General features: G+C 42.0%; 2 protein-coding genes across 2 annotated transcripts in view; one reads left to right on the top strand and one right to left on the bottom strand.

Moving 5' to 3' along the window:
* The window catches only part of Schip1 (Schwannomin interacting protein 1), a 465,465-nt gene that overhangs the window by 11,243 nt on the left and 430,207 nt on the right, over positions 1-24,015 (bottom strand). The window lies entirely within an intron of this gene.
* LOC137578642 (uncharacterized) lies at positions 1,137-10,552 on the top strand. Its single transcript, XM_068292221.1, has 2 exons — positions 1,137-1,425; positions 9,266-10,552. The coding sequence occupies exon 2, from the start codon at positions 9,294-9,296 to the stop codon at positions 10,188-10,190; it is 897 nt and encodes a 298-aa protein (XP_068148322.1). The 5' UTR covers positions 1,137-1,425; positions 9,266-9,293; the 3' UTR covers positions 10,191-10,552.

The raw sequence follows: 24,015 nt of genomic DNA on the forward strand, positions 1-24,015 counted from the left end.
CATATTGTTGGAGCGCTTGCATCAAAGTGCTTGGTCAGCGTTCACACGCTGGCCTGGCTCTAGCTCATGTTACGCTTGTGCATACATTGCTTGTGTGAATATATGTATGTGCATATACAAATGTACATACATATATAATCATGCTTAGCTGTAGATTTATGTGAATATGTTTATGTACATACATCAATGTATGTATATATATAAACATATTCAAGTGCACAATTATATTTTAATGCGTATATGTTTAATTGTTTATACTTGCAACAGAGTATTACAAGTTGAGCTCATTGTACTGATTGATTATTTGTATGAATATACTACAGTGGCAGCATACGAAGTCTCCTTCTCTTACTTTTGCTTCTATCGGACCGTGTATGACCCATCCGAGTTCGGTTTTTGCCATAATAGGACCCTTTGGATCTACATTTAGTATGGTTTGAGTTGTAAGGAGTGTTGCATGTCGTTGTTTAATGAGGAGATGAGGCTGAAGATTCCGAATCGAGTTCAATTTTGCCATTTTTGTATTTGGAAATTCTTTCTGTATAGCATCGTAATCGATTCGTTCATTTGGTAAATTCAAATCCTTGATAAGACGTACATTTTGAAGCTTCTGAATTTTGCTATCGCCAGTAATAGCAATATCAGCGATTTCTGAAGTTTCATCATATCTAGAGATTCCTTCAGTCCATCCAAAGCAATACGGTTCAGGTTTCCCAATTATACCGACCTCACGTGCTACATTAATATCCAACATTGTTGTTGTGCTCCCATCGTCGAGAAAAGCCAGAATTCTTTTTCACCAGTTGGACCATGTAATATAACTGGTAACATTTTAAGAATTGCTGCTTCTTGGACTTCTTGAATGCATCCGCTAATAGCTTGCGGCAAGGATTGTAGATGAGACTGTTTTGCCTTATGTAGTAAGCGATGATGATATCGTTCACAGTTGTCGATCAAAGTTATCTTTACCTCTCTGTTCACGCCACCGGGTGAACAGCAGTGAGCGGCGAAGAGCAGTGAGCGGTGAGGAGTGAGGAGGGTTTTTTGATCCTCGGCGTCTACGGTCACACCAGGAGGAGTGACTTGATTTTTTCCAATGGGCACCGCCATCACTAAGAATCGAGCCTTTCACCCGAACACCCGTTCTCTTGCATTTTTTTACGATTTGTTAATCACTTTCAACCCGAACCATTTCCGTGTGTGCCGGTTTACCTGTGAATATTATATAAATAATAAAACCTACATTTAGTTAACCGAAGTTTCTCGTGCGTTTTAATTCACCACTCGCTCACCACAAACTGAAGAAATTGGCACCCGCCAACTCCTTGTATTTCATTTGGATCCTTCCGCCCCCCCACGAACATTGGTCCTTCGAGCCGGATATCCTTCCGCTCCTCCAGCTTGCATCGGCGGAATTCCTGATAAGTACAAAATTTCATTATTCATTTCATTTACATACTACTAAAAGTGTGAGGTTTTCCCGCTTCTCCATAGCGACCTACACACTTTTACATATTGTATGTACATACCTGACCTGTTCCAAGGTTTCATGGTAGTTCCTAATCCTTAGCGTGATTGTCCAACGTTCTCATTTTACATTCCACGATTATCCATTTTCATTTATGTTTTTTTTTCCTCGCACTTGTCCAAATCCACCTTTTTTACATATGCATTCACATGTACATGTAATTTCCACAGCTGTTTGCCAAATCCGCGTAAAAGTTTAAAAAAAAAAAAAAAAAAAATTATTAAAGTGTTATAAAAAATAGGGAAAAATAAAAATCAAAGTGTTCACCGCGTTTTCTTATGTGTTGGAATAATAATCTTTAATGCCAAACTTATTTCCACACGCGCGTATCTACGTACATACATACATCGTCACCTGTTGATGTACGCGCATATGTACATACATATCCATATACATACAATCCCTTCGCACATTTACCACGACACAAAAGGCAAAAAAAATATTCTTTTTTTTTTAAATAGCACTTCACGTATGCACCGCGATTTCTTGCGCGTTCGAATTAGGTGCGAAATTAATTTCCTCACGCGCGTCTTTGGATACCGGTGCACTTGCTTACATACGTACATACATACATATGTATATGCTTACATAGTCATACATTGCACATACATATGTACATATCCACAACGCATAATACATTTCGGTGTCGCGCATTGATTTAACACAACCCCACATCCAATTAAATTACAATTACTTACGTTTTTTTTGTTGTTGTGAACAACGCGTGTGCATACATATCTATACTCACCTGTGTACTTATGCATGTACGTACACACATAGATCAAAGCATCTGTCCATATGCATTGATCGGTTGTTTTATTTGCGCACAACACTCGCTTGTTTTTCCGCACAACACTTGTTCTTGGTTTTTCCGCACAACCACAAAAAAAAAATTATTCACATACATAATTAAACAACAAAATCAAAAACCAAATATATAAACAGCGGCCGACAGCTGTTTTCGGAGTAGTGGTGACACGTGAGTCGAGTCGTGATATCGATAGGCGGCTCAAGCGCGCCAAATTTAAATCACATTATTTCCGATTCTCTTTTTTCGCCTAATTATATATCCGCCCATATTTATAAAACAATACATATATATTTTTCCAGCATTATCGTGCCCACATTTATATATCCGTCCATATTTATAAATCATTTATATAATTTTTCCGGCCAACTTTTTGCGCTCACATATATATATCCGTCCATATTTATAAATTATATATATAATTTTTTCGGCCAGTATTTTGCGCTCATATATATATCCGCCCATATTTATAAATAAATACATATATATTTTTTCCAGCACTATCGGGCCCATATTTATATATCCGTCCATATTTATAAATTATATATATAATTTTTTCGGCCAGTATTTTGCGCTCATATATATATCCGCCCATATTTATAAATAAACACATATAAATTTTTTCCAGCACTATCGGGCCCATATTTATATATCCGTTCATATTTAAAAACTATATATATATTTTTTCCGGCCAGTATTTTGCGCTCAATATATATCCGCCCATATTTATAAATAAACACATATAAATTTTTTCCAGCACTATCGGGCCCATATTTATATATCCGTTCAGCTTTAAAAACTATATATATATTTTTTCCGGCCAGCCTTTTGCGCTCATATATATATCCGCCCATATTTCTAAATAAATACATATATATATATTTTTTCCAGCACTATCGGGCCCATATTTATATCTCCGTCCATATTTATAAATTATATATACAATTTTTTCCGGCCATTATTCTGCGCACCCATATATATCCAGATCCAGATTTATATAAAAACGTATTTTCCTTTTATCCTATACATCTTTGTTTATATATTTCATCCGTGTTTTGTTTTATACGTACTCCCATCGGTAATTTTCAATCCGCATTCGTGCGTTCGTATATTATTCCGCATCTATCCCCATTAAAGAGGCTTCGTTTCCGAGCCACACGCGAGAAAATTCTCCCGCAATCCTGCGGTGCACAGTGAGGAAGTTCTTGCGTCCCCATACAGTCCACTTCTCACTTCCAAAACAAAAAAAAGGGACGCGCACAAACGCGGTGTTCGTCGGTAAGCTCGTCCCCTGAGTATGTCCACGGAGCCGTCCAAGACTGCGCCGAAGTCCAACAGTCTTTCGTCTCCCTCTGCAACTCCGGAGAAGGTTCGGCCTCCGACAACTCCGGTGACCGTGAAGCGTACGGATATTTCGCGCAAGTTCTCGTCAGTTCGCAGCCGCAGCGAATCCCCAAGGTCCCGTCCGTCTTCGTCCAGCTTACCTGAGGGTCGCAGATTCTCGGTTAAAGACTCGAGGGAACACCAAGGTCGTTCCAAGCTTTCAACTCAGACCCAGATTCCGCACGTTGTTGTGACGCACTGTTCTGACGCTCCCGTCACCCGATCCGTATCACAACAGCGTAGAGAACACTCCAGAATGTCCCTTTCCGATTTCGTTATAGCGTGCGACGCATTGACTCTGTTTGAAGCTCGCGAGAGTGAAGCTCTAACTTCTGAAGTGCCCTTGTTTTCCATTAAAATGCACTTAGAGCAGCTCAAATCCCTTTGGTCAACTGTCGAGATGGAATACTCCCGTTGTCACAAGGCCTTGACAATCCAAGCCGACGAGGAAAGCTTGGCAAACATAAGCCACATCAAGGCGAAGCACGAATCCGCTTACGCGGCATATGTGCGATGCGGGACGTTGTTCGGAGAACGCATCGAACAGCTCTCGGTACAGATGACGACTCTTAGGCGTCAGCCAACCGCTCCGTCGGGGCCACCGGGGCATAGAGTTCCTCCGTGTGAGGTAGAGACATTTGATGGCGACAGCCTAGCATGGCCCACATTCCGCGATTTGTTCGCCGCCATTTATATCGCCAATCCGTATTTGTCACAAGTGGAGAAGCTCTATCACTTGAACGCCAAGACGCGAGGGGAAGCGAGAACCATCGTGGCTAAGTCCCCCCTGACGAATGAGGGTTTCCAGGCCGCGTGGGAGAACCTCACCGCACGGTACGAAAACAGCCGTCTGCTGGTCATGACTCAAGCCAGACAACTCCTTCAGATTCCCGCGGTGGCACAAGAGTCGGGCAAATCCTTGCGAGAGCTGCAGACCGCGTTTCAAGGGTGTCTTACCGCACTTGAGCGTTCGGGTGTTAGTACTGAGAATTGGGATGTCCTACTTATCGCCATCTGCACTAGTAAATTGCCGAAGGCCACAATCCTCCTGTGGGAGCAATCAGTGCCCAATAAGACTGTCGTCTCAACGTGGTCCGATTTGAACCAATTTCTTACCGATCGGTATCGGGTCCTGGATGCCACCGACGAACATAAGTCGGCCCCAAGTGTCCAAGCCATCCCCATTGGCCCCCGCAAATCCTCTGCAACGATGAAAGTCCAAGCGTTTCCAGCGAAAGCTCAGCTCAAATCGGCGTCTTGCAAGCTGTGCCATCGGGAAAATCACCCAATACGGCTCTGCCCTAGTTTCCTTGATATGCCTGTTCAGAGGCGGCTGGAAACCATTAGACAGCAGGGACTTTGTCTGAACTGTTTTGCCCGCGGTCATCAAGTGAAGGGCTGCTCCAGTGCGCATAATTGCCATACCTGCAAGGAACGTCATCATACGCTGTTGCATCCTAGTGATGTGTCCGTGCCCTCGCCATCCGCTGCGCAAGTCCCACCATCCAGCGTCACAGAGCGCCCGTCCGCGAGCGACCAGCTCACAAATGCTCAAAGTTATTTTGCATCTACCCCAGGCAGAGGCCTTTTAGGCACTGCGATTGTCACTCTGCACCATCGTGGTGTGGATCATCATATTCGGGCGTTGATCGACTCGGGAGCCGATTCAACTTTTCTCTCCGAACGCGTCTTCAGCATGGTCCAGCCCCCCTTCTACCCAGTAGACGCCGCGGTTACTGGCATGGGCCAGAGTGATGGAGGCTGCGCCGACAAGGTGTGTCTGCTAATGCTGTCTCCCCCGTGTGACAGATTGAACAAGATTGAGGTCTCCGCCCTGGTCGTATCCAAATTGTCAGGGGCCATTCCAACAGCTCCATTCCTTAATACGGTTCCGACGCAGTGCCTCGATCGCCCCCTGGCTGACCCGTACTACAACAAGCCCGCGCCTATTGACATGATCATCGGTGTAGACCTGTTTCCCCACATCCTCGGAGAACGGATCAAAAAGGATATTGGTGATTTTGTCGGGCTAGAAACCATCTTTGGATGGGTTCTGTGTGGGGCTATCACTCCTGACCCCCCGGTGTCTAGATCCGTTTTCGCGGCACAGACGCGAGTTAGTCCCGAAGCAAAGCTTGATGTACTCCTCACCAAGTTTTGGGAGGTGGAAGACCTTCCCGCAAAGCCGGAAAAGGAGGATGACGCATTCTGCGAGCGGAACTTCCAGGAGACCACCCAAAGGGGAAAGGACGGCCGATATGTTGTGTCCCTACCGTTCAAAGGTCCGAATAGCGTTGACTTGGGCCACTCAAGACCGATCGCGCTGGCTCAATTCCTGCGGAATGAGGCACGCCTTCTCAAGGATCCGGTTCTAAAAACGCAGTACGATGCCATTATTCAAGAATATGAGGAATTGGGTCATATGATTCGGGTGACGCCGCCTCAAGATGGGAAAAACTTCTATCTCCCCCATCATGCGGTGTTTAAGCCCGATAGCACCACCACTAAGGTACGCGTGGTATTTAACGCGTCGAGCCCCTCCACACAAGGCGTCAGCCTCAACGATGTCTTGCACACCGGTCCTACTCTTCAGGCCGACCTCACGCTTCAGGTACTGAAATGGCGGTTCTTTCAATTCGTTTTCAATGCCGACATAACGCAGATGTATCGACAAATCCGAGTCGATCCCAGGCATACCCCCTTTCAGCGGATCCTCTACCGAGACCGCTGCGGCAATATTCAGGATTACGAGTTACAAACTGTCACGTTTGGGGTTAACTGCGCGCCATTCTTGGCGATCCGAGTCCTTTTACAACTGGCACAAGACGTGCAAACGATGTATCCTCAGGCGAGCGAAATCCTTCGGAACTACATGTATGTTGATGATGTCCTTGCCGGCGCTCACACTGAAGCCGACGCTCGTCTCGCCATACGAGAGCTTCAAGCGGTCCTCCAATCTGCGGGATTCCCGCTTCGGAAGTGGACTTCCAATAAGAAGGAAGTACTTCAAGCCATTCCGAGAGAGCACCTGCTGCGAGAGGACTTTCTCGAGCTGGAAGACGCGAGCACCGCAAAAACCTTGGGTATTCGATGGCAAGCTGCTGAGGACGTCTTCTTCTTCACCACAGCGGACCCCCCCCTTGAAGGAGTCGATCTCCAAGAGGCAGGTTCTGTCTCATATCGCTAAGCTCTTCGACCCCGCTGGGTGGCTAGCCCCATTTGTCATCCGAGCGAAGATATTCATGCAGCAAATCTGGCTTACCGAACTGGGCTGGGATGATGCTCTGCCGCCTCTCCTGCTGCAGCAATGGCATGAATTCCTGCAGGATTACCCAGGCCTCAGTCGACTCCGCATTCCCCGTTGGCTAAACACCAGCGATAAGCTCTCGTGGGAGCTTCATGGCTTCTGTGACGCGTCACAGAAAGCGTATGGAGCGGCCCTATATGTGCGGGTTCGGTACGGCAATCAAGTAGACGTCCATTTATTAACGGCTAAGACCCGTGTAGCTCCAGTCAAAACAGTCTCGCTGCCTCGGCTAGAGTTGTGCGGAGCGGTTCTGCTAGCCGATCTCTGGGCGTCGATCGTTCCTGAACTTCCAATCCGACCTGCAACCTCCCAGTTTTGGACCGACTCTACCATCGTGTTGGCTTGGCTCAATAAACCTCCGTGCAGTTGGTCCACCTTCGTGGCCAATCGCGTATCCAGGATCTCCGAAAGCACTAGTGGCCAAAGCTGGTCACATGTGCGCTCCGAGGACAACCCCGCGGATCTGGCGAGCCGTGGAGTCTCCGCGGCCGAGCTATCGGCCAGCAGCCTCTGGTGGCATGGGCCGGACTGGCTCCAGAGAGCCCCCGAGTATTGGCCAACTCCCCATAACGAACTCCCAGACACCCAGCTGGAGCAACGGGTCCAGTGCCACACCACCGCGACCACGCTACTCGAGGACGTCAGCGAACGGTTCTCGAATTATGGTAGGGCTCTACGAGTCATCGCGTACATCCTACGCTTCGCCACCAAGAGGATTTCGACGCCTTCCACGGTTCGCCTCACCAATGACGAACTTCTTTCCGCCGAGCGCGCCTTGATTCGGACCTCTCAGCGGCGGGAATACCTCGCGGAGATACGGGCCCTGGGCGAAGGGCGACCCCTGCCATCATCCAGCACTCTACTCAATCTGAACCCATTTCTCGACCAGCATGGGTTACTCCGCTCCTGCGGACGACTCCGGGCCGCTGAGTCCCTCCGATATGATGAACGTCACCCTATTCTCCTCCCATATAGTACTCATTTCACTCGCCTGCTTGTCGCATTCGCCCACCGCATCACGTTGCATGGCGGCAATCAACTGATGGTGCGGTATTTGCGCACCAAATTCTGGATCCCACGGATAAAGAACATGGTAAAGTCCCACATCAAGGGGTGCAAGGTCTGCATCGTTCATCGTCGACGACTACAGACCCAGATGATGGGTGATCTCCCTCGAGAACGCATCACGTATTCCAGGCCCTTCACCCACACGGGCATTGATTTCGCAGGGCCGTTCGAGATCAAAAATTACACCGGGCGTGCGTGTCTCATAACTAAGGGTTATGTCTGCGTCTTTGTGTGTTTCAGCACGAAGGCAATCCATCTCGAGGCTACCTCCGACCTCACCACTGAAAGATTTCTGGCAGCCTTCTCTCGGTTTGTCGCACGGAGACAATGTCCACAGCGCATTTACTCCGACAACGGCAAAACCTTCGTAGGGGGCCTCAAAGGCGCTCGAAAAAGATTTCCTGAACGCCACCAAGCTTGAAATAATGAAGGCATTCCCCCAGCACATCCTATCCTGGCAGTTCATTCCGCCAAGCGCGCCCCACATGGGAGGACTGTGGGAAGCAGGGGTCAAAAGTTTTAAGACCCTGTTTTACAAGTCCTCGTCCACTGTCAAATACACCTTCGAGGAACTTTCCACTCTCCTGTGTAGGATCGAAGCGTGCCTAAACTCCAGGCCAATCTCTCCCATGAGTGAGGACCCAGAGGATCTACTGGCCCTAAGCCCGGGACATTTCCTGATTGGAGGACCACTCTTAGCCATTGCGGAACCGGAAATTCTGGTCGAGCCTATGTCGCTGATCAACCGATGGCAGCGACTAAAGGCAATCCAGCAGGCTTTCTGCCGCCGCTGGAAGAGTGAGTACCTCAAGGAGCTTCACAAACGGAACAAGTGGAAATCACCGACTCGCAGCATCCAGACCGGCGACCTCGTGATCGTGTCCGAAGATCATCTCCCCTCCAACGAGTGGCGCTTAGGGCGAATTGAGCGCACTCTGCCCGGGGCTGACGGCCTCGTCCGAGTGGCTGATGTCACCACCGCGCGTGGGTCTATCCGAAGACCCGTAGCGAAGCTCATTCTGTTGCAAGACAGCAGGAGTCCTGAGTCTAAAACCTTATCGTGACTCCTAATCCCTCTATGTTTCCTCCGAATGTCCTCGTCTCCGTGCATGTTTCTCGTTCCCGTGCATAGACTAATCCACTCCCCCATACGTAATTTCTTTCGTTACAGTTCATTCAGCTCGCCCTTTCATAGCGACATGGCCCCCACGCGTCTGCCGCACCACCGCAGCAAACGAGCTCCACAGGGCACGAACGTGTACCGATGCCGGGTCTGTCGGGGGGTTCATGCACTCCGGCAGTGTCAGCGCTTCCTAAACCTCCGAGGGGAAAAGCGGCTTCGGGCGGTGCTCATCAATAAATATTGTCCCAATTGCTTGGCCCACGAGCATTCATCCGACGCGTGTCGGACTCGCCATGGTTGCCGACGATGCGGGCAAAGGCACCATACCCTGCTCCACATGGCCGACCAACCGCCGAGACGACGTGCCTCCGCCCGGCGTCGCAGCCGATCACCCCCCTCCAGTCGTGCTGCACCCCCGCTACAACCCCGTTCCCGATCATCGTCCGACCGCTCCGCTTCCCCAGAAGGCGCACCCGAGATTTCGTTATCCTCCCTGCTCCACGCCAGGACGACGACTGTCCTGCCCACCGCAGTCCTACGGTTGGGCAATGGCTCGAAATCCTTCGAGACCCGCGTCCTTCTTGATGCGTGTGCGGCTGAGAGCCGCATCAATCTCTCCTTTGCCCGGTCCCTGGGGTTAGCTGTGACCACGGTCGGGGTCGACCAAGCCTGTACGGCCGTCCTCGAGTCGAGGTCCGACAAGACGTTCCGACGGAACGTTATATTCCGGGTCGAAGAGGACTTGCTCATCCGCACTCCCATCCGGGAAGTGGCGGCGCCGGTCCGAGAGAAGTTCGCAACCCTGATCCTGGCCGACCCCTACTTCTATCGGCCGGCGTCGGTATCCGTGGTGCTCGGGGCAGACCTCTATCCTGAGGTCATCCAACCAGGCTGTGTGCCCGGTCATAGCGGTACTCCCGCAGCCCAGAGCACCGTGTTCGGATGGGTCGTCTCCGGCTCCTGTGGGATCTAGGCGCTCCAGGACGTTGCCGTCCCCCATCCTTTATATGTCCAGGGTGACAATTGCAACATGTTGCAAGGGGGGCGGTATGTTCACGCCACCGGGTGAACAGCAGTGAGCGGCGAAGAGCAGTGAGCGGTGAGGAGTGAGGAGGGTTTTTTGATCCTCGGCGTCTACGGTCACACCAGGAGGAGTGACTTGATTTTTTCCAATGGGCACCGCCATCACTAAGAATCGAGCCTTTCACCCGAACACCCGTTCTCTTGCATTTTTTTTACGATTTGTTAATCACTTTCAACCCGAACCATTTCCGTGTGTGCCGGTTTACCTGTGAATATTATATAAATAATAAAACCTACATTTAGTTAACCGAAGTTTCTCGTGCGTTTTAATTCACCACTCGCTCACCACAAACTGAAGAAATTGGCACCCGCCAACTCCTTGTATTTCATTTGGATCCTTCCGCCCCCCCACGAACACTCTCAAATACTCTACTGTAAAGTCGTACTCTTCCAATTCTAGCCGCATGCGTGTTAGTTTTGAACTCGGGTTGACCTTGGAGAACAAATATGTTAATGGTCTATGGTCTGTTCGCTCTGTGAAATGTTTTCCATATATATATGGTCGAAAATATGTTATTGCCCAGTGTATTGCTGCTAGCTCTTGTTCTGTAGTACTCTTGTTGCTTTCACCTTTAGTGAATGCTCTTGATGCATATGAAACTGGAAGCTGGAGTCCATTATAGTTTTGTGTTAAAACTGCTCCACATGCTTGTTTGCTTGCATTTGTGATTATGCAAAATTCTTTGCTAAAATCCGGGTACTGCAATAGATTAGGTTGAAAGAGCTTTTCTTTTAAGTATTGGAATGCATTTTCGCATTCTGCTGTCCATTCGAATGGAACATTCTTTTTACATAATCTTGTTATGTGCCGGGAATATTCGGCGAAATTTTTTATGAAACGTCTATAGTAATTGCAAAATGCAACGAAACGTCTAGCACTATCTGCATCATGTGGGACTGGATAATTCTTGATGACGTCAAATTTTGTGTCGTCTGGCAAGATTCCTTTGTCTGTGCATTTGTGACCTAGGAATGTCACCTCATGCATAAAAAATTAGCATTTTTCTGGGTGCAGTTTTTGATTGTTTTTTCTGCAAAGTCTAAAAGCATCTACTAAATTTTTAATTTTATGTTGTTTAGAACAACCAATAACGATTAAATCATCCATATAGAGGAATGCTTGGCTAGGCGCAAGCCCTGAGAATGCTATTGTCATCATTCTCTGAAATGAATTAAGTGCTATTATTAGACCGAAAGGTAATCGTGTAAAACGATATGAGCCATTGCTTGTTGAAAAAGACGTTATATCTCTTGATTTTTCTTCTAGTTCAATTTGATGAAAACCTGACATTAAGTCAAGGCAAGAAAAATATTTTGCTCGTCCCAATTGATCAAGAATATCATCAATTCTGGGGAGCGGAAACTTATCTGACAGCAATTCTTTGTTTATTTGACGATAGTCAATTACTAATCGCCAGTTTTTTTCTTTAGATCCCGAAAGTGTTTATAAGGCGAAACAGACGGTTCAACAATACCCCGTTCGATTAACTTTCCAACTTGTCGCTGGATCTCGTTTATTTGGCCATGCGGACTCTTGTAATTTTTCACATATACCGGTTCATCATCCTTAAGTCTTAATTTTTGTTTATAAAAATTATTTGTTGTGATCGGTTCGGTGTCAAGTCCGAACACATCACTATACTCAGTGCATAACATTTCGAGTTTGTCTTTGAATAGTATTGGGAAATTTTTCTTCAATTTATGAATTACAGATTCTTTTCTTATATCTTTGGTATTTTGAACTATATCGTAGTTCGAAAGTGATTTAAATTTTATATTGTTAACGTCTACTATTTGGCATTTATCTGTGGTATTTAAGAATCGGACAAAAGTACTTTGGGCTGTTGCAATAGTGTTCGCAACATAAACGCCCGGTTTAATTTCCTGATTCGGAATTAAAATTTTATCTTCTGCTGAAGATAGTTCTATTTTGGTATCTTGCTGGTAGAAGTGTTGAGTTATTACCAGAATTGAATGTTATTGGAACATAAATTGGGTACGTTAATTTTTGTGGTCTAAGTATAAACCAATCTTCTGAATTGCTGTAATCTAATTTGCAATTAAAAGTTTTTATGAAATCTAATCCTATTATTCCGTCGCATGGGATTGCGAAATTTGAATGAAGCATGTGAAATTCGTATGGAATAATATATTTATCTGTCTGCAATTCTATTGAGACTAGGCCTTTGGAGTTTATTACTCCTTCTCCTATGCCTCGAATGTCTACAGTTTTGTTTACTTGGATGTCGTCAGAATTTTTCAATTAAGAATGTTATTTTCTTATTTGTTTTAACATTCTTAAATGATACGAAATTATTAAGACTTAGGTTAATGGAATAGACTTTATTTTTAAATTTTGAGCATTTGGAGGATCTTGCCCGTTTCCCTGGTCGCTTTGGGTAATTCGGACATTTGTGTTGTTGTAACCATTCTGTTGGTTATTTGTGTTTTGTCTATTATTATTGTGTCCACCTCCACGGCCGCCTCTTCGGTAGCGTGAATAATTCCGGCCTCGTTGGGCTCTCTGTTCATCGTTATTGCTCCAATTCGAGTTGTTATTGTTCTAATTCGAGTTGTTTCTCTAGTTACCATTATTGTTATAGCGGCGTCTGCCGCGGTCATTATGCTGGGCATAACAAATGGTATTATTTTGGAAACTTTTTGTGGAGCCCGTCTCTACTAAAAGAGTGGTGAATCTAGCAATGGCTTCTTTAGCCAAATCAAAGTTTCCTGATTCCATTAATAGCTGGACTCTTTGACTTTTGGTATGGCTTACCATAGCATTTACTGCCACTTTGGTGGTGTATTTTATTGCTTGTTCAATTGGAAGACCATCCGAAATATATGCGCCTTTAATGGCGTCGGTCAACTCAGTAATCTCCTTTGTGTATGAAACACAGTTATTGGGGTTTCTTTGCAGATTTTTAATTTTTGCTGTTAAAAGATCCACTGATTCACCCTTGAAGATTGTTGATAGTTTTCGTATTACTTCATCAATCGTTGTTTCAGAACTTAGGGTATTACCCGCTTGACCTTTTAATTTTGATTTTATGATTTCGATAGCTACTGCTTCGTGCGTTTCTTTTATGCTGTTAAGTACGCGAAGCGCTCCAAGGAAACCCGGTAGATTTTTAATATCACCATCGAAGTATGGTAGCAGCCTGGTGGCTGTGTTTATGAATTCTACCACTGTTTGTGTCATTTTGTTGTTTTCTTCGGGAATTGTTGGCTTGTTAAGACTTATTGCTGATGGTTCTTCTTGACTTATTTCTTCATCAGCCATTAGTTGCGTTTTTTCTTCCAGTACTATTGAAGTTTCCAAATCTGATGTTTGTTTAAATTCAATATTGTGTCTGTTAAACACAGTTATTGCTTTTTGTTTGTAATCACCGTAGAACGCACTTGCGGCTGCTTTTTGCCACATCTTTAGTTTGCTATAGTGTTCAGTTAATACTGCTCTAATAGCTTGAAGATTCTCGGTTATTATCTTCGTGTGTTTGGTTACTGTGTCTTGGGATGTTTCTCTATTCTGCGAGAGGCACTTAAAAGATTTAGTTAATTCTTGCGCGTGTATTCTAGCTTTTCCTATTATATCATCCCAAGTAACCAGAGTTTGTTAAGATTAATTTCTATTTCTATTTTGGATTCTTGAGAACCCATTTTACTAAATAAAAAAGGAAATTTGTCGTTTTAATTTAAGAAAAAATTTTGATAATGTTTTACTATTCTATGTCTATTATTTCTACATCTGAGTCTGTTAAATCTATTGGTTCTGCACTCGATTCTGATATGTTTATCAGCGCAATTGAGTCCTTGAAAAGTTCGTGGACCCATCCGGGCACGTCTTTTCTTAAAGGAGTCTTAGCTAACAATCTACTGTAAGCTACTTTTATGGATTTTTCCATAAGATCTACCAAATTTTTTTGTAATTTGTAGTTGTGGGCTATCCAATACCTTGTTTCCTTGTATTTGTGATTTGTTTCACCTGATTGTATCAGGAAATCAAGGAAAGGTAAATATTTTTGGAGCTTTTTTGTTTCTGCTTTATCCATATTCTACACTAACTGCCTAAACCTATTAAACTGATTATGGATGTATTTAGTTCTTTACTGCTGTTGTTCCTCCATTAGGTAGAAACGCAGTGTGCCCGCTGCGTTTGAAAAACAGCATACATATGGTACCGTGAGAATGAAACTCATCTGTACCCTAGTGCCTCCTTTGACTGGGAAATCTTCGCCCGTTATGTCAAGGTAAGCTAACCTAATTTGTACTAAGTTTATGGAGCGTTGAGGTGAGGTACTTCCCTCGCTCCTAAAAACCTCAATTAAGTCTTGGACTATGCTAGGGTGCCTGTTGTTTATTTTTTCAAAGTACCTGTCACAATGGGTCATTTTTTATTTATTATTTTTTTGTATATATATATATTTTATCTTTTGTTAAAAAAGTTTTGATTTATAATTGCTTGTGTGCATATGTATTTTTAGATCTTATCTAGATCATTGGCTTGGCTTAGAGCTCTTTTTGTTACACATTTATTGTGTAATAGGTAAGCCTTATATAATACATATGCGCACAATATTATGACAATAATTAATAGTAGTATGTTCGTTAATCTCATATCAGCATTTGATGATTCAATTTTATTTATGACATTTGCAGTGGAGTCCACTGATTTTGTTTCGATTAACCCCATTGTGGGTATAACGGATATATCATCAAATTTACTTATGCTATTATCGAACATACGTATGGGATTTTTGTTTTTATTTATTACAAGTGTACAAAAATATGAAATAAAGTTCATAAAGACAGGTTAAAAACTTTTGTTTAGCAATTACTTTAATTTTTTTTTTTCATAAATATGTTTTGACCGGTACATATGTATTTGTCTGAATTTGATTTCTATTTGAATATTTATATATTATATATTTCTATATTAAAATAAAATTGTTATGGATTCATGCATATTTTTTTTTTATTTAAATTATTCGTGAAGAGAAAAAAAAAGTAAGAGAGAAATAAAATTTATCTCAACTGTGTCTTGCACAGCGAGCCAGAGACGTGAAAAAATCATAGAAAATGTGGTTGGCTCACAATTCAGGTATACATTTCATTTGTTTTATTATTTTAAAAAAAAATCTCCAACCACATTGTTAGTAAAAGCCTATCAGACAGTTAGTATGTCGCAAGTTGCACTTTCGTGCTTCAACTTGCTATTAAGGTTACAATTATAATTATTAAATTAAAGGCAAGTTAAGGCTTGCTCATTTCTGCGGCCTCTTGCGTTTCTTCGCTCTTTGGCGAAGTTCAGCTTTCAGGATGTCAATACGCTCTATGCAGCGTTGTCGGTCTTCCTCCGTCTCCAGAGTGGCCAGTAGGTCTACTTCCAGCCTCTTCCAGCAGATTCCACAAAGGGAATATCTTCACTGTTCATTCGTGTTCCTTGTTGGTTGATTGGTTGATTTTCTTTTGGTTCGCTTGATTTATCAGATGGTTCCAACCGCTGCTTCTGCTTTCTTCTGGACATTTATTCCAATTGATTTAAAATAAAATTTTCATTTAAATAAATAAAATGTTCATGTTTTGTGTTGTGGTTAATATTTGCAGTTGTTGTTCTTCTGACATTAACGTTGATTGATGGTTTGATTTTTGCATTTGGTTTTGATGGATTGGGCCTCTCATTGCTCTTCTGCCGTTGGTTGTTGCTTTTGTTAGCAGATTGCAGTTATTGTTTTTGTCAGCAGATTGCAGTGGTTGTTTTTGTTAGCAGATTGCAGTTGTTGTTTTTGTTAGCAGATTGCAGTTGTTGTTTTTGTTAGCAGATTGCAGGTTCGGGTCCTGTCACGGTCGCCATGTTATATAAGCCAAGACCGGGTTCCTTTTGTAAAAATAATATATCCATGCATAGTCGTTTTCAGAATGATTCTTTATTCCAAATTATTATTTTGCTTAAGCTAAGTTTACATATATATTCTTATGCTGCGACTTATGCGACAGCTACAAAAGAGAGTGGGAGTGTCAGTACATACATACATATTGTTGGAGCGCTTGCATCAAAGTGCTTGGTCAGCGTTCACACGCTGGCCTGGCTCTAGCTCATGTTACGCTTGTGCATACATTGCTTGTGTGAATATATGTATGTGCATATACAAATGTACATACATATATAATCATGCTTAGCTGTAGATTTATGTGAATATGTTTATGTACATACATCAATGTATGTATATATATAAACATATTCAAGTGCACAATTATATTTTAATGCGTATATGTTTAATTGTTTATACTTGCAACAGAGTATTACAAGTTGAGCTCATTGTACTGATTGATTATTTGTATGAATATACTACAGTGGCAGCATACGAAGTCTCCTTCTCTTACTTTTGCTTCTATCGGACCGTGTATGACCCATCCGAGTTCGGTTTTTGCCATAATAGGACCCTTTGGATCTACATTTAGTATGGTTTGAGTTGTAAGGAGTGTTGCATGTCGTTGTTTAATGAGGAGATGAGGCTGAAGATTCCGAATCGAGTTCAATTTTGCCATTTTTGTATTTGGAAATTCTTTCTGTATAGCATCGTAATCGATTCGTTCATTTGGTAAATTCAAATCCTTGATAAGACGTACATTTTGAAGCTTCTGAATTTTGCTATCGCCAGTAATAGCAATATCAGCGATTTCTGAAGTTTCATCATATCTAGAGATTCCTTCAGTCCATCCAAAGCAATACGGTTCAGGTTTCCCAATTATACCGACCTCACGTGCTACATTAATATCCAACATTGTTGTTGTGCTCCCATCGTCGAGAAAAGCCAGAATTCTTTTTCACCAGTTGGACCATGTAATATAACTGGTAACATTTTAAGAATTGCTGCTTCTTGGACTTCTTGAATGCATCCGCTAATAGCTTGCGGCAAGGATTGTAGATGAGACTGTTTTGCCTTATGTAGTAAGCGATGATGATATCGTTCACAGTTGTCGATCTTGCATTGCTCACGATTATTGCATTGTCCCCTATTAAAATTTAAGCATGTGAAGCAGGCGTTACTTGTGCTTGCGTAATCTCACAGTTTCTTCACTTCTGCTTTTCTGAATTTACTACATTTATCAAGGGAATGCTTGTCCTCATCACAAATAAAACACTTGCTGGTTGAGCGAGTTTGTGTAACCTTTTGTGATTGAATTTGTGATCCGAATTTCTTTTGTGCTTCATTATCTACGTTATTGATTGTAATTATCTTCTTATAGAAACATATATCATGATACAATCTCGACTGCTCCTGCGTCCATTCAGCAAATATTTCAAAATTACATTTTGCAGCTCTTAATTTTCGAGCGGTTAAAAATGATCCCCATTCTCGGAGAAAGCTTTCATCTAGCCGCTCAATTAGGGTTGCAACTTTTGTGTATCGATGAGCTTGCATTGTACAAACTCCAGCGCTGAATTGATATTTGGAACAGAGCAGTTGAACTCGTTAAAATCTCCAATTTCCTTTACATATTTTATTTCCCGTGCTTTTGCCATCAGTTCGAACGCCACATTTTCTGGAGCTCCGGATATGTTGTCCAAAATGGATAGAATTTTCGATGGCTCCTTGGCCGACATCAGCAAAATGTCAACCTTCTTACGCGCTGCCCCTTTCAGTGACTTATCGAGACGATAAACATCCTCTTCTCCAGAATACTGACACTCGCTCCCCGATTTTATGAACTGCGTTTTAAAATGTCGCCAAGCCAAATGAGAGGAACCGTCAAATTCCAAATGTTTATTGCCTAAACTTTGTCTGGCTAACATGGTAATTACGCTGCTTTGTATGTTGTTCTCGCCGTTGGAGATCGACAGCGATTTATTTATCGGGTGGTCTCGAACGAATCAGCGCTACAGTAGTGTTCAACTTGCAACTTCAGTTGCATTCAGAACTTTCACCTCTAATGACAGCTGTTGTATTTCATATTCATGCTCTTCGATGACGTCAGTAGAAGCGCCCCCAGTTTGGGCTTTGCTTAGCTGTCTTTTTACACCAAGCTCAATATTTCCTTTTTTTGAGATTTCGTCTTGAAGTTCCACGTTTTCTACATCGATGGATTCTATTTCCCTTAGTACTTCCAACTGGTTCATGTTTTCAAACTGGTTCTCAGACTGGTTCGCGTTTGATGCTTGTTGACGTTCCCACTTGATTTGTCAGAAGTTTCGTACGAAATGGCGTCATAAATTTTTGATGCCATCTCGGTACAGTCTATCTCTTCTTGCGGCGAAATTTCTAGGAATTGGCATACTCGTTGCAAAGCGTTTGCGCCCTGCTCTTTCGAGATGCAGTCGATGTGTTCCAGCTTCTTTTTGGAATCGTAAGGTAAACCCTTGAATTTTCGTAGTTCGCGCTTCATGAAATTATTTCTAACAAATTTTGTATACATGGCGAAAGGAACGTCGCGCGACGCGCAATTCTTGCGACTTCAACGCCTCCAATTTCTTTTCTACCACTTTTGGCCAACTACACATTTTTATTAACTATTGTGGATTTGGCGGTGGTTTTTGTTATTTATTTTTTAGAGAGCTTTATTGTTTTATTCTTTTAGGCACGTTTTTCTTCGCCATCGTTTTTATATAGAGTGTGACCATATCCTTTCTTACAACAAAATGATAATTGACTCATATACTAGATTCAAGAACAGAAATGGTATTTTTCGGTAATACAGCTCAAATACAAATAAAATGATATTTTCTGCGACACTTTGATTAATTAAAGAAGGAATTGAGCTACAAAAAAGCTGCAATTGAGATGTTATTATTTATTCAAATCCTATGGATACCCATAGCAGACAATTTAGAAATAATTGAATTAATTTGATCGAGCAACTACATAAAGCGAAAAATCCGATGCTTTACCTTATTTTTTAAATCTTTTATAGCATCTTGATTTTACGTAACTCACGTGAGAACCAAGGAGGTCTCTCACACCATCCTTGGGTCACACGCGGGACACAAACATCGAAGAACGACTTAAGAGTTTTATAGAAGACAGAAATGGCAGAGTCCATATCCGTGCAAGTATACAGATATGACCAATCAGTAGCTAACAAAAGTTTTTTAAGTTTAGTAAAGTTTGTCTTGCGAAAACATCGGGTTAGAGGCATCGACTTATTATATTTGGTCATAACCCCAAATGGAAAGTCAATGGTTACATCCAGAGTTGGATGAAAGTTGTCTTCAGGGATAACTAGGAGTCCTGAAAACATCGCAGTTGGAAAGAGCCAACACAATGGGACGAGGAGGGCAACAGTAATAAAGAATCATATGAGTTCATCTCAGGTAAATTGAAATCTCCCAAAACAACGAGCAAGTCCTTGTCAGAGAGATATAAGGAAATAAGATGAATAGCTTCCAAATGGTGAATGTAGGGTGAAGGGTCCAGGCAATCTCAGGTAAATTAAAATCTTACGTAGAGAGATATGAGGAAATAGCTTCCAAATGGTAAATGTGTACTACCAAGTCAGACTGCGGTGGAATATACGAACAAGTAATTTGGGCAGAAAAAGAATTTAAAGAAATTTTAACACAAACAAATTCAATCTCCTGATTGGAGGACTGGACAATTTGAGACGACAACGCTGAATCAAGAGCGATCTAAACACCACCACCTTTACGGATAGTCCGATCATGTCTGTATGTTAAATATTTAGAGGTGAAAATTGAAGCATCGGCAATATCAGGATTCAGCCAAGTTTCAGTAAAGAATATGAAAGTCAGAAGCTAAACTATCTACATAGAGTCTAGAGAGTTTTGACTTTAGTCCCCGTACTTTCTGATAGGCCAGAGTTAGGGACAAAGTTAGTTTTTTGACCCGGCAACAAGTGCCGACGAGACAGAACGAACGTTGTTCCGCGGCGTCGCGCCCTGAAACGTTTCCCTCTTACGTGTCGAAGATTCAATCAAAAGTTTAGAACTTCTGAATTAAACATCCATCGCCAAAATCTCCGCTTGGAACTTATGAATGCCAGCTGACAGGATTTTAAGTGCATCCCCAGTCCGTGTCATAGAACCCCGCATATTCAGCTCCAAGCCACGACACGAATCACAGTACCATTTAAGGCCGCAACCCTGTACAATACTATCCCGCACCTTGACTGTATAACCAGCACACTTAAAGTGCACTACATTGTGACACAGTAAAGAAAGTCATCACTGGTCTTGCTAGGATTATTGCAATTATGTTGGCAGCAGACCGACATTATTAAAAAAATAAATAATTTATCAAAAACAATTTATAAATCAATATGTAAATAAAAAGAGAAAAATGCAAATGTTAAGAGAGGCATATACAAACCAAAGCAAAAGCTAACTGCAATATGCAAACGAAAAAGAAACATAAAAATAATAGAATATTTTTTGTATTAAACACACACAACAACAAAAACTTGTCACAAGCGCGAAGTTAACGGCCGCGAGCGCAATCAAAAAGTGAGCCAACACTAACAAAAACAAAATGTGAACTGTAAGTGCGGGTGGGAGCAAAAAATAGAAAGAATCAAAAACTAAGCAGCGCAACAACAAAATAATAAGTGCGTTTGTTAATGTTTTTAAAAAAAATCAAAATGTAAATGTAAATTTAAATTTATACTTCGCGATGAATTTGACGATGATAAAAATTGGTTGAGATAATTTAATTTAATGTGAATGTTATAAATTAAGTACACAGAAGAACGAAGAAAAAAAGTAGTTGAGCGATCCAGTATACGTCGAAGACTACAGAATACCTCACGCGCTCAAAGTTGAAATCGATAAACAGTTAGAAAAGTTCATGCTGGACAAAATAGTTAAAGCGCCCACTTTAGACTACAATAGTCGAATAATACTTGTTCCCAAAAAAAGTCTCACAGGTTCTGAGAACAAAAAAAGGGCGATCAGTTATGGACTACCGACAAAAATTTGAAAATTACTGATCGATAAATTTTGGATTCCAATTTAAAAGAGACAAACACTTTTAATGTCTAGACCAAAGGTCTGGATTTCACAAAGTTATTGATCAGTCACTATTTACGACCAATTGCTATGAGAGCTATATGATTTAGACATGCGATCTTGATCAAATTCGGTACAGTTATGAATAGCTATGTAATGCTGAAATGACAATTGCGAAAAAGTAAAGAAGTTATTGACAAAAGCCACAGTTTTCGCCCAATCGTTCCTATGGAAACTAAATAATATAGTCACCAAATCTTGGTCAAATTTGGTACTGTAATTTATAGGTGTAATAATCTCACCATTATTAAATTTTATATTAAATACTAGGTGTACCCTGAAACGGTTCGCTGTGCCCCCGCCTGAAGAAGATGGCGCTGCGGTCGAGACACGCTTCGTTGTGGCATATTCTCGGTGCACGTATAAAAAATGTGGAACACAACAAAGAATAACTTTTAAATACATTTAACTCTATAATTCTTGTGAGTATACAATATTTTGTTTTTCCATTCTACGCGTAAATATAAGGCTATCTGGTTTACCGACACGGGAACACGCAACATACAATTGTCCATGTGAAAAGTAATTAACATGTAAATCTAAACCACATAATTCCAGAGATTGACCTTGAGCTTTATTATTGTCATGGCGAATGCTGAATTGGATGACATGATTAAGTTAATAGACATCTTTATTCTTGGCAGCAAGGATCACTCGTTCACTGAGCCAATCGTGATTCCTATTATTCAGGTAATACTTTTTCAATAAGTTCTTCCTTTGATGCAACTAAATTAACCAAATTTTCGGGTAATGATATTTTTCTTGATGTCTCATCAGCTGGCAGCTTCCCGTTCCCAATGTCCAGTACTGTTGTGAGAATACCTTAGCTGATTCATCGTTCTGCAACTGGACACGCATATTTGTCGTCAGCTGCAATATGCGCATGTGTCGCCACAATGTTGAAAATTTCAGGCAAGAATTAATTTCGTTCGCGGTTGTCGATCGAGAAATTACAGGCAATTGCCTGAAATATCCTGCCAGGAATTTATTTATTTATTTATTTACGTCAACTAACACAGCAGTCGACGAAAAAGCTTAAGCTGAAGACAGATAGTAATTAAATGAAGAAGGTAGCTTAGCTTTATACACTACTAATCATCCCCGACCCGGTGGAGGTGTTTTATTTGCACAAGGTGCCAGCTATGCCCCGATTCACAGCCAATGTGGCCAGGGATGAGTTGCAGCCAATCCAAGTCCAGAATATTTTCATTGGTTTCGCTGTAGATGATTAAAAAGTTTAGCGCGAAGAGAAGTGACAGAAAGATGAGGATAAGGTAAGAAAGGTTGTGAAAAGATTGGCAAAGAACACGAAGAGATTCGTGAAGAGAGTAGTTAGTCAGACATCTACTAAGGTGAATAGGAAAAAAGTTTCTAATCCGACGTGAGGGAACACAAAAATACAGCGTATCTAGTAAATTGGTAGAAATGACTTCGCCGTTGACTAGTTTATGGAGAAAGAGAATGCCAAAAACAAGCCTACGGTTATAAAGTGAAGGAAGATTAATAAGAAGAAGTCTGTCAGAATAAGAAGGTAGGCGAAGACCCGGGTCCCAATTTAGACCGCGTAGCGCAAACTTAAAGAATTGCTTCTGTATCGATTCAATACTACGCTGGTGAACATCATATTGAGGGTTCCACACTGGCGAGCAATATTCTAGAGTAGGGCGAACTAACGAAGTGTATAAAAACATTGACGACGAACGACCTTTCTCAAACAGTTAAGGTATTGCCGAAAGTTTGACAATGTAGTTAGAAACATCCGATTTGCTACCCTTTTTAAAAAGCGGAATAATAAAAGACTCGTTCCTCCTTCCATCAGAAATGCTACAAGTCTCACTCGATATAAAGAATAACCGAGCTAAAGGCTTAGATAGGGAAATCGAACACATTTTAAGGATGCAATTAGGTATATTATCAGGCCCTGGATCGAAGGAAGACGTCATAGATAACAAGCTAGAGAGAATACAGTCTTCAGTAATACTGGGAAAAAACATACAATTTCGGTGTGGGATCCGAAACAGAAGTAGAATAAGTCGACTGAAAAAATTTAGCAAACAGATCTGCAATATCTGAATCGTTATAAGCAGTCTGGTCGTTAAGTCTGAAGGTGGAAGGTAGTACATTTTGGAATTGACAAAGTTGTAAAAACTTTTGGGGTTCTTATAAAATTCAACCTTACAGCGAACGAGATAATTGTTGTAGCATTGAGTATTTAAAAGATAAAATTAAGATTTGGCTACACGATAATTTGCATAGTCAAGTCGCGAACCAGTTTTTTTAAATCTTTTAAAATATCTCGATTTAACGTTACGGAGATTAGAGAGCCTACGTGTGAACCTGACTGGCGAGATGGAGACGGTAGAGACATTCACATAAGGAACGCATTTATCAATTAGACAATTAAGAGCAGAGTAGAAAAACTTCACTGCACAATCTATATCGCAGCACTCAAATAGAAATGACCAATCAAAAGAGAAAATAAGGCTGTTAAGAAGATCGAAATTTGTTTTACGACAACATCTACGACTAGTATTTGAGATGTTATTAAATGAATTAGTAACGGAATTGCAAGAAATAATAACTTCAGTGGTAGGGTGATAAGGATCTTCAGGCTTCACTAGGGGCTGTGTTTGTAATACAGCACTAACAGTGGGATTCGAGACAAAAACAAGATCAAGGATTCTTTTAGAAG

The sequence above is a fragment of the Drosophila tropicalis genome, unplaced genomic scaffold (assembly GCF_018151085.1).
Source record: "Drosophila tropicalis isolate 14030-0801.00 unplaced genomic scaffold, ASM1815108v1 contig_615, whole genome shotgun sequence".
NCBI lineage: Eukaryota > Metazoa > Arthropoda > Insecta > Diptera > Drosophilidae > Drosophila > Drosophila tropicalis.

What these genes read in the sequence shown, in the direction of transcription:
- LOC137578642 (XM_068292221.1), top strand. Translation starts at nt 9,294, where the DNA reads ATGGCCCCCACGCGTCTGCCGCACCACCGCAGCAAACGAGCTCCACAG.